This window comes from Zea mays, chromosome 7 (genome assembly GCF_902167145.1).
Source record: "Zea mays cultivar B73 chromosome 7, Zm-B73-REFERENCE-NAM-5.0, whole genome shotgun sequence".
In the NCBI taxonomy this organism is placed as follows: domain Eukaryota; kingdom Viridiplantae; phylum Streptophyta; class Magnoliopsida; order Poales; family Poaceae; genus Zea; species Zea mays.
In genome coordinates this window covers 136,219,425-136,229,693 of record NC_050102.1, presented here as the reverse complement: position 1 = coordinate 136,229,693, position 10,269 = coordinate 136,219,425, and the positions used below count along the sequence as shown (strand labels likewise).

The following is a 10,269-nucleotide window of genomic DNA, read 5'->3' as shown; positions in this document are numbered from 1 at the left end:
ACATACAATTATAATCAAATACATTAATACAAGCATACTATTTTAATCAAATAAATTAATACAAACATACAATTTTAATAAACAAAATTGCTAATTAAGGATACTCACTTAGCGGGCGTGGGGAGCCGGCCGGCGACGGGCGCACGTGGCCGTTGGCCGGAGCACGGGGCGGCGGTGACCGGCGAACGGGGCGGCGACGGCGGCGACCGGAGCACGGGGCGGAGCTCGGGGCGGTGGCCGGAGCACGGGCCGGACCACGGGGCGGCGGCGGCGGGAGCACGGGCGCCTTATCTCCGGCGACGGCGGGCGTGGCGGCGACAGAGCGAGCGGCGGCGATGGTGGCGGCGAGCGGGACGGCGGCGGCGGCTGAAGAAACCGACGCGCGGAAATGAAAGCCGCGCGGGTCCGATCCAAGCGTTAAAAAGGCTTATGTCCGACGGCTCGGTGGAAGGCCGTCGGAGATAACCTTATCTCCGACGGCCCTGTACAAGGCCGTCGGAGATAAGCGATATTTCCGAGAGCCGGTTGCGGCCGTCGGACATAAGCTTATCTCCGACGGCCTCGTACAGGGCCGTCGGAGATAAGAAGGCCGTCGGACGTGTCTCCGTTTACTGTAGTGTGCTCACTATCTTTGTGAGTTTACCAACCGGTGAGCGTTTGAGAACTTGTAGCGAACGATTTCGGAGGTGGCTCCCCAATCAAGTCAAGCTGGTGGGCTGGTGGCCAAGCTCAGATGCAACGGGAGATTTGGGTTGCACGTACGTACGTGGTAATAGTAGCGCCGAGCAAGGCTAGCAGCCCGTCCTTGCTCCTGGTTCCGATCCGGTCGCCAATGATTTTCTCGGCGCCGATCATGACAGCCCCCGCTGGCCGCGGCCTTTGCTAGTTTGCATCTAACAATTTTTATAACTACTGTTTTTCCATTTTCTTAGTTGTGAAGACTAGTATTCTTTTGAGGAATATATGAGTCTGCGTGAAGGTAAAGGTATTTAAGACTAGTGTTATTCTACCGCACCATTATTATGTTCTTGTTGAATCTGAACTCTTAGTTTCATACGAGTGTATATCTAATCTATTGCAACTTATTGAAAGAAAATGCTGTCTTTCTTGGAGTGTGTTCAGGCTCTTGCTTACATGATTAAGCAACATTTGTTATTGAAAAAAAAACTGTTGGAGCGTTAAGTACATCTAACTAACTAGGCTATACAAAATCATTAAATCATTATACGTTATGCGAACAATAGTTTTTTTTTTCCATACATGTCGACGCCAGCTCAAATGGAAATGGTAAACCAAACATCTTAGAGCCATTACGTGTTAACCTGACGTCATGATCTACGACGTCGACTTTAATCTCTCGAGAATCTGAACGTGATTTTTTTTAAAAAAAGGTTAAAATAAAAAAAAAACCGTTCGGTTTTTACGCGCTTTGTTTCGTCACCGCGATGGCTCGTCGTCGTCGCGCACGGAGCGATCGCCGTCCGGGCCCTGCCTACCTAGCGTCCCACTAGTCGCAGCAGCAGCAGCAGCGCCCGCAGCGTCTGAGACTCTGAGTGGACGTTCGTCGGGGAGGCGGGCGGCCACGCTTCCAACCAAGTTGGTGCCGCCCCGATCGCGACCCCTCGCTGGCTGCGGACGTGCGCGCGTCGTGTCTGCCCGCGGTCATCAATTCATCCTCTTGCTTGGACGCTGCGTCCGATACCGAGATTCTTCTCAACTTTTTTCCACGTTCCGGATGCTCTGTGAATCCGTCAGTACGTATAGTGCTCCTCTGAGTACTAACTTTGGTGCTTATCATGGTGTTTAAATAGTTGAGATGGTCGATGCGTAGCGGATTTTCCGGAGGACACTGTCTTGTGACGATCCACTGTGCTGTGCTCTTGGTACTATAGCTCGACAGACCGGTTTGGATCGGCCTGAATAATTGGATTCCCCTGCGCCGCGCCTGGCCTCACGAACCGCACGCATTATTGGGCAAAGCGGCGGGCATATTATTGGGCGCCACGAACCTACGCATGTGGCATGTCTCCCGCCGATCGGACGGCCAGGCGCGCTCGGCCGCGCGGATCCAACGGCAGAGGAAGGAAGGAGGCACCAGCCGTCAGCGGCTAGCGGCTCCCCGAGCAAGATATAGCCAGCCGCCGCATCTATAAAACGCGCGCTACCCGCCCCACCCACCGCTCCCCCTCCTCCACTCGCCTGTGTGTGTCTGTCTGTCCATCCATCCATCCATCCCGCTGCCAGTCCTCGCGCCGGCCACCCCGAAATAATCGGAAATTGCAACCCGGTCCACGGGTCGGATCCCCCAAACCGACGAACCCTCCCGAGCTCGCCCGGCGATGGGGATCTCGAGCATGCCGGAGCCGCGGGACAGCCTGCTGGGGTACCTGGTGTACAACGCGGTGGTGTCGATCGCGGCGCTGGCGGGGCTGGTGCGGGCGGCGCTGGTGTTCCTGGACCTGCAGGCCGCGCAGCTGCCCGGGGGCGCGGGCGCGGGCGCGGACGACGACCGTCTCGCGGCGTCGGGCCCGGGCCTGGGCCTGGCGGAGCGGTTCCTGAGGGCCTTCCGGCCGGCGCTGTACGGGGTGCTGGTGTCCACGGCGTGCGGCGCGGCGGAGGCGGCCGCGGGCGACGACGACTGCAGCGTGTGCCTGGCCGGGTTCGAGGCGGAGGCCGTGGTGAACCGGCTCCCCTGCGGCCACCTCTTCCACCGCGCCTGCCTCGAGACCTGGCTCCGGTACGAGCGCGCCACGTGCCCGCTCTGCCGCGCCCACGTGCCCCTCCCCGCCGACGAGACGCCGGTGCTCCGCTACCCGGAGCTCGAGTGATCCGGGCCTCGGCGGCCGTCGCGCGCCTCGGCTGTGTGCTGCAAGCTCCGTGTGGCCTTCCGTGTGCGCGTAGCAAAAGGAAAAAAGGAGTATAGGAGCGGTAGTAGTAGAGTTGCTGTTGCTTTCCCTTTCTCGTTTTGTGTTTTGCGGTTGCCCTGCCCCCATGCTCTTGTTGTTTCCGCGCTGTCGCTGTAGCGTGTAAATACTCCGGTTCGCCCTTGGCAGCAGAGAGTAGTAGAGTGCTCCCGTGGCTGGGCCGATGGTGTAGCACCTTTTACGAGCTCAGCTCGTGTGTGTACATTTGCATGCTTTCAATTCAGTTTCCCGAGCCAAAATATCGAGGACAATCACCGGAACCCTCTACAGAATTCATCGTTAGCAGAAACATCTCATGGCTTGCTCGGTTATTTTCGTCCCCTATAGATATCCCCTATAGCCTATAAGCTGAAGGGAATTGATATGAATTATGAGAGATTTTAAATTACTTGGAATTAAAACCGACAAAATCTCCTCAATCTATATAGATTGGGTTAAGGGCTTAATTTGTTTACATCTGGATCGAAATGGATTAAATCCCTCCGGTAGTTAAAAATTGAATAGAAGGGATTTAATCCTGTTCTTAAGCAACCGAACGAACGAAAAGGGAAGCGACGGGCGATCCGATTCGTTGAGTGCGCGAGAAGGGGGGAACGGGGACGGGGGGACAGCGCGCTGAAAGGCACTGAAGGTTGGGCGTTTGTTTAGGCGGGCGGGGCAGGGGCAGGGGCAGGTCACATGGACGACGGCGTGGTGGAGTACGTGCGCGGGCCCCGCGTCGCCGATGGCACATGCGGTCCTCGTCCCTGAAAGGAACGTCGCGTCGCAACCCTCGCAAGCGTGCATGCACCAGGCCAGGCACGGGAAGGAAGGGACCAAGATCAGCTGCAATGCACCGGAAGGGATGATGAACCCTAGAAAAGAGAGGGAGAGAAAGAGAGTCACATTAGGAAGGCGGCAGAGGCAAGATACACGACGGGAAGCACCACCGGGCTAGAGCGCAGTATCCGCCGGCGAGTCAATCCCCGGTATGGGGTCATGACGTGCGTGCGCCACCGGTACCGTACCCCGAGTGAGTGAGCAGATCACACAGGGGTCGTCCTTGTCGCTCGCACACCACCGTCCAACGCCAAGCAGCAGTACTACGCGCGATCGGCCGCGCGAGCAAAGTTCGTTGCGACGTCGGCTTCAGCCTGGCCTGGCTCTAGCTTCTCCAACCTCCAGCGTCGGCGTCGTCTGACAAGCTTGTCCGCCTGGCCTCGTCGCGTCGGTCGGTGCGACGGACGACGTGCGTTTTTGCGTGTTTCACTACAAGAAACTGATAAATGTTCGTGGGTAAAACTAAGAACGTGGGTACCGACGTTCTTACATGAGTTAAGTTCATGGGTTTAGTTAAGAACGTGGGTACCCACGTTCTTAAATTAAGTTCGTGGGCTCTAGTCAAAACCGTCGAACTTAACGCATTAGGAACGTGGGTACCCACGTTTTTAAATTAAGTTCGTGGGCCAACTGGACACCGTCGAACTTAACCCAAAACACCTAAAACCCTAACCTGCGCCGCCGCGAGCCTCTCTCTCACCAGCTCTCACACTCGCCCTTTCCCACCCCCGTGCCGCCGCCACAACACCGGCCGCCGCCAGAACACCAGCCACCTGCTCCGCCTTGGATTCGCACCTGGCATACTTAACAATGGCTCGCGCGGCGCGATGATTGCCACCTGCTCTGACTTGGCTTCGCCTCCTGGCATTCCTGCACCATGGCGCGCTCCGCCTCCGCGACGGCCCCCGTCTCCTGCGCCATTGACCCTGCCATGGTTCTCTCTCACAAGTTCCCCGAGGTCGCACGATTTTCGCTAGCTTTCCATCGTCGATCACCGGACTCTTCTAAGTTCTGACTTGACGAGAGCTGCTCTCTGTTTTGCAGGTCGCGTACGAGTATGATGAGAGGTCATCGCCACCCACGATCTGCTCGATGGGATGTCCCAGCGGTTGCTCTGAAAGTCGGAATGGCTGATGCATGTTTCACGTGGTTGGTGCAGGGATGAAGTGTTGTACGCGCTGGCGATGGGAGCTTGCAACGCAGATGCAGCCGATGAGAAGGAGCTTCAGCTGGTGTACCACAGGGATGGTCAGTCCTCCATTAAGGTGTTCAAGATGAGTTGGTGGTGGTGTGTCCGCTTAATGTTTTTTCCCTTTTAAACACTGCATTGCATCCATCTTAGTGTTGATAACCCTTGCATTGCATTCATTCATAGTGATGATAAGAGTATTCAAATCCTAATTTAGTAGGAGTAGTTCGTGTGTTGTGCCCACTGCCCAAGTGCCCAGCACCTAGTGCAAACAGCAAACTGAATTTTGGATCCTAATGGCTGGTTGTTTGTCAAAATTAACTCAACATGGAACGTGAATACTTGTAGCTGGTTAGGTCAACATGGAACGTGAATACTTCTATATTTTAAAAGTCATATTTTAGAAATTGCTGGAGAAACCCAATAAATATGCTCCCAACTTTTTTAGCTACTTGGGAAACTAATTGATCTACCAATTTTTTTAGGAACTATTGAAGATGCTCTCACTTACCTTTAATGACAGTAACACATAAGAATATTCATTTCAGAGAAATATCTGTAGGTATACAACACGATAGTTTTAAATACAGTTTACTGCGCAAAATCAACAGTTGTTTAATCATAAGTCTGAAGTAACAGACTAGCAGGTATAAATTACTTTTCGTTATGCTCATGCTGTCATGCTACCATGGAACTATGTATCTATCACACTAGTGCACTGTTGTTTCTTACTATGAACTAAGTATTTGTAATCTATTTCATTGGAGTCTATTTACATGGACATTTTATATCCGCCAGCTATTTGTTGGAAGTAACTGTCACTAACATGTTGTGCAGGTTTTACCTACTTTTATTTCTGCACTTAATGCAAAAACTGGCGATGGGTTTTACATGGATGTCCCTGGCCTTCAGTAAGAATATTGTTGACATATTTACCGAGCTTAATTCTTGGGTTACTTTGGTTTCATTAAAGCTACACAGTATTTGACCTTCATTTTTTTGTCTCTACTCTGTCAATCCTTGCTAGGGTACTTCCAATATTCTTACACTTGAACAATTTGGCTTGTTTCTGTTCTCCAGCTATAACCCAACACTTTTACTGCATGGTCAGCAATATATAGAGATATATAAACCAATTCCTTCACGAGATAATGTAAGTTGTACACCAAAATTGTTAGTCTTTAAAGAGTAACTCTTCATGATCTATGGGTTAACGTGTGATGTGTAATCTAGATAGCAGATGGTAAATTCTTTTAGAAAAGCAGGGCCCTACATCCTCTTTATCATAAATTGACAGACCGATGCCTGCATTTAAGTAAATCTAACATAGTTCCCTAATTTATTACTATTTAACATATTTTACAGTATTTACTATTTTGTAGCCAAAATGTGACTGACCTTTTTATTTCCCCCAGGTTGCTAACAAAATTAAACTAGCTGGTTTGCATGACCGAGGTATTCTTGATTGTTCTGTTTCTTCTTTGTTCTTTCTATATCCATGGTAAAATGTGTGGCCAAGGTTGAAATACTTAGGATGAGGTAGAGCACAACAACATCTCAATAAGTATACATTATACAATATTATTCCAAAGTGTATAAACATTTTGAAATAATATGGTCCATTGGTCATATACATGCAAATTCTGTTAGCACTTAATTTAGATCTCAATCCTCTTTTATGTCCAATGTAAACTGTAACACTGGTACACTTAATTCTAGTCCTATGGCATATTTATCATTTCTCTGCTGGAATCTAACATGCTTTTTTTTCTCTTCTAATCTAGTCTACATGCATCAGACTCCATCAATTGTTTGTAACAGTTCAGATATTAGATGGGGGAGAAGCTACATTTAAACTCCTATGGCCACGCTGATTCCTTCCACAGAACGAGCATAACCATTCTCCATTAAACTATCACTGTCAGTTCTGCAACATAACAGAGAGTTGCTAGTTCTGTAATAGTGAGCATCAGCTTCGCTGCAATAGCCAGAGCACGAATGATCCACCATAACTAGAGCTATGTCATTCACATATATTCTCTGTATAGCTTCATTAAATGAAGGATAATACTTGACTGCAAACTCACATCCAGCAGCCTTTACAATTGCTATAGCAACTGAAAGTTTAGTAGTAGATAATGAAGCTAGAGGATGGCACCTCTGGACTTGTGTCATGGTTGATATTCCTCCTCCCTGACTAAACCCCTTCAGATATACAATTTTCCTGACTGTGTGTGGCAGTAAGCCTTTATGCACACTCTGGTTAGGTGACTCCTCATCCCATTGAACTTCATCATCGATCAGCTCAACCTACAGCACCTCATCCATAGCCCCTTCTTTAGATTCAGCAAGGTAATCTTCCACCTCTTTCCCCCCCTTCTGTCCTGACCTAGCTGCTGCTTTTGTACATCTCGATTTGGGCCGTGTAGTGGGCTGCGATGGCACCACTTCAGACAAGTGGGTCGGATGTTACAGTGCATAACAGTATATGAACACAATAAACTGAAATCTCCTCCACTGTCTCCTGCTGGAATCTCCATCACTCATGTGCATAACAGTATATGAACGCAATAAACAGTCTCCTGCTAGAATCTCCTCCACAACCAGCTTCTCCTCCACAACCAGCTTATTATATGAACAAGCTAGATAGATTGCACAGAAAGTGTAATAGAAAAAACCACCATAACTCGTCATAAATTGCAACAGGCCAGTGAACAATGAAAGGTGCATGTTCATGTGAAAGAGAGAGCAAAACATTACTAACTGAATATTGAACACATATATGGTTGTGAAATGCATTGTTTTAAGCCAATTTTACTGTAGAAAGGGTACATAAATAATCTTTTAATAAGAATATAGAATTCTATGCACTTTATATACAAGTGATTTAACTGTAAGATAATATATCTTTGAGGCCATTAGGTAATAATCTTACTGGCGGGGCTTCTGCTTGCAGCAGCTCTAATCTTGAGCCAACACCCAATCAAAGCCCTACTATGCACTTGGCAGAGTAGGAGCAAAGCATGGCTTGCATGAACAGATCACCAACACCAAATAGATTCATGGGTCATGACAAGTAATAAGGTAGTTTCGTGTGAAAGTAGAACAACTTATGGTTTGTAAGTACATAATTAGGGTTTTAGCTGACTGCATTTGTCTTCGGATCCCTTGTCATCTAAGCTAACTTTGTACAAACTCTCAAAGTTGGTATTACTAGCTTCAGTTAAGATCTGTTGTGTATTACTAAGCATTTTATGCATGCAAAGGTAGTTCTGAAAACCAGTTGTTTATTATAAACTCTATATATACATTAGTTTAAAATAAAACTCAAGCTTATTGTATTTGCAGATGTATAGTGCTCAGATGGGATCTCAAATGGGACCCCAGTTCACCCGTCCGTCACAATCTGGACAGACCCCCAACACCAACGAAACACAAGTATAGTTTTGTAGTATATTTACTTTAATTTACAATTATAATCATGCATAGTTTTATTTGGTTATAGGGTTCTGAGACCGGTCAAGGAAACTCACAGATGGACATGCAGTGGTCGATGCCTCCTAGAGGACAGATTCTTCCTCCTCCACAACCAGATATGGGATATTGGCCGCCACCACCATGGGGATATCCTACACATCCAATGGGGACTTAGGGACGCCCCCATGGCCAACACAGCCACTTCCATCACCAGCGGTACGTTCCTGATTCATGCTGCTTGCTACTTGTTCACTCTGCAACAAATTGGCCTTCTTTTTTTTGGGACTACTCCACTGTTGCTTGTTTCTTGTGATGCCAACACTTTAGGCTAGGATAGATGTTTATCATGCTTTCCAATATCTTGGTGTACATGTCATTTTGTGATCTTCTTGGAAGCCACAGTTTGTGTTTATCATGCTTTCCTATATCTTCGTGTACATGTGTGATTTAATGCCAGCATTTTGTGATCTTCTTGGAAGCCATATTTTGTGTTTATCATGCTTTCCTATAACTTGATGTACATGTGATTTAATGTCAATTGTATATTTATGAGAATTTTGGTTTATTTTGTAGGATTCCGGCTCTCATCAAGTGACTCCTCCCCCTCACGCTGACTTTGCGGACAGATGTCTCAATTCTAGTGGCGCAGCTACGAACAACAATACGATGTCCTAATCGAGAGCGATGGAGCTAATGTTTGAACTTGTGAACTACAAATGAGAACTATGGATATGAACTTATGTATTTAGACTTATGTGAATTTGTGAACTTATGTATTTGGACTTGTGTGAATTTGTGATATGTACATATATCCATGTGTTTGAAATTTGTATTGTATGTGATATTCTATGTTGCATGTGTTATTATGTGTGTCTAATTTTTCATTTCTGTATTTTTTATTTTTTTTGGAAAAGGGTTAAGAACGTGGGTACCCACGTTCTTAACGTTAAGAACGTGGGTACCGTCGAACTTAATGGGCAGCCCTCGCCGACCCACACAGGACCCATAAGTTCGACGGCCACCTGGACCCGTCGAACTTAACGTTAAGAACGTGGGTGCCGTCGAACTTACGGGAAAAATTCGACGGCCCCCGTCGAACTTAAAAAACCACGTTCTTAACCTTAAGTTCGACGGTACCCACGTTCTTAATGTTAAGTTCGACGGTACCCACGTTCTTAACATTAAGAACGTGGGGGCCGTCGAACTTACTTCTTTAAGTTCGTCCAAAAATCGCCGTCGGCTATATTCGTCGGTAAACCCACGTTCTTATGGTAAGTTCGATGGCCTATTACATTAAGTTCGACGGTTTTTCACCCACCCACGTTCTTTAGCCAGTTTCTTGTAGTGTTTGGGGTGTAGAACACCGCCGCACGCACGCAGTCACGCGCACACAGTAACCAGGTCGAGGTAAACGTGCTGGTTCGGATTGTACAACGCGCAACGGGAGACTGCTGCATAGCGGGTTCCGGCTTTTCTGTACACGGGGGCACGCCATGGCAGACAGGCGGTTGTGCGCAGCGCACGTGAGCTCCTTCCTGTTGGGGATAAGGATATGGGAGGGCCACAGCGGACAGGAGGGCCAGACGACACGTACAAAGGATCGGATCATGACGCGCGTCACGCGGCCAGGCTATCGCGCCGAGATGATCTGGCCTGCCAGTCCGGCCGATTCGCGCGGCACGGGGATCGCCTGTCTCATCGCCCACCGGCGACTCTCGCCGCCGCACGAAGCTGAAACGCGAAAAAGGAGGAGGGGGGGTCGTCATCGACTGGTGAAATCCGTGAATGCCAGTGCTAGCTTGATGATGATTGGAGCGCGTGTTCCTCGGCCGTGCTTTGTTCTAGCACCTCTGTATATAA

The 10,269-nt window shown here is 48.6% G+C and overlaps 2 protein-coding genes across 2 annotated transcripts; both read left to right on the top strand.

Moving 5' to 3' along the window:
* Positions 1 to 2,181: 2,181 nt before the first annotated feature.
* On the top strand, positions 2,182 to 3,175 carry LOC100284490 (uncharacterized). Its single transcript, NM_001371999.1, has one exon. The coding sequence runs from the start codon at positions 2,340 to 2,342 to the stop codon at positions 2,826 to 2,828; it is 489 nt and encodes a 162-aa protein (NP_001358928.1). The 5' UTR covers positions 2,182 to 2,339; the 3' UTR covers positions 2,829 to 3,175.
* A 1,258-nt stretch (positions 3,176 to 4,433) lies between these two features.
* On the top strand, positions 4,434 to 7,969 carry LOC103632916 (enoyl-CoA hydratase 2, peroxisomal). Its single transcript, XM_020541219.1, has 5 exons — positions 4,434 to 4,701; positions 4,788 to 4,810; positions 4,903 to 5,008; positions 5,770 to 5,843; positions 6,348 to 7,969. The coding sequence occupies exons 1-5, from the start codon at positions 4,621 to 4,623 to the stop codon at positions 6,367 to 6,369; spliced, it is 306 nt and encodes a 101-aa protein (XP_020396808.1). The 5' UTR covers positions 4,434 to 4,620; the 3' UTR covers positions 6,370 to 7,969.
* The last annotated feature ends 2,300 nt before the right edge of the window (positions 7,970 to 10,269 follow it).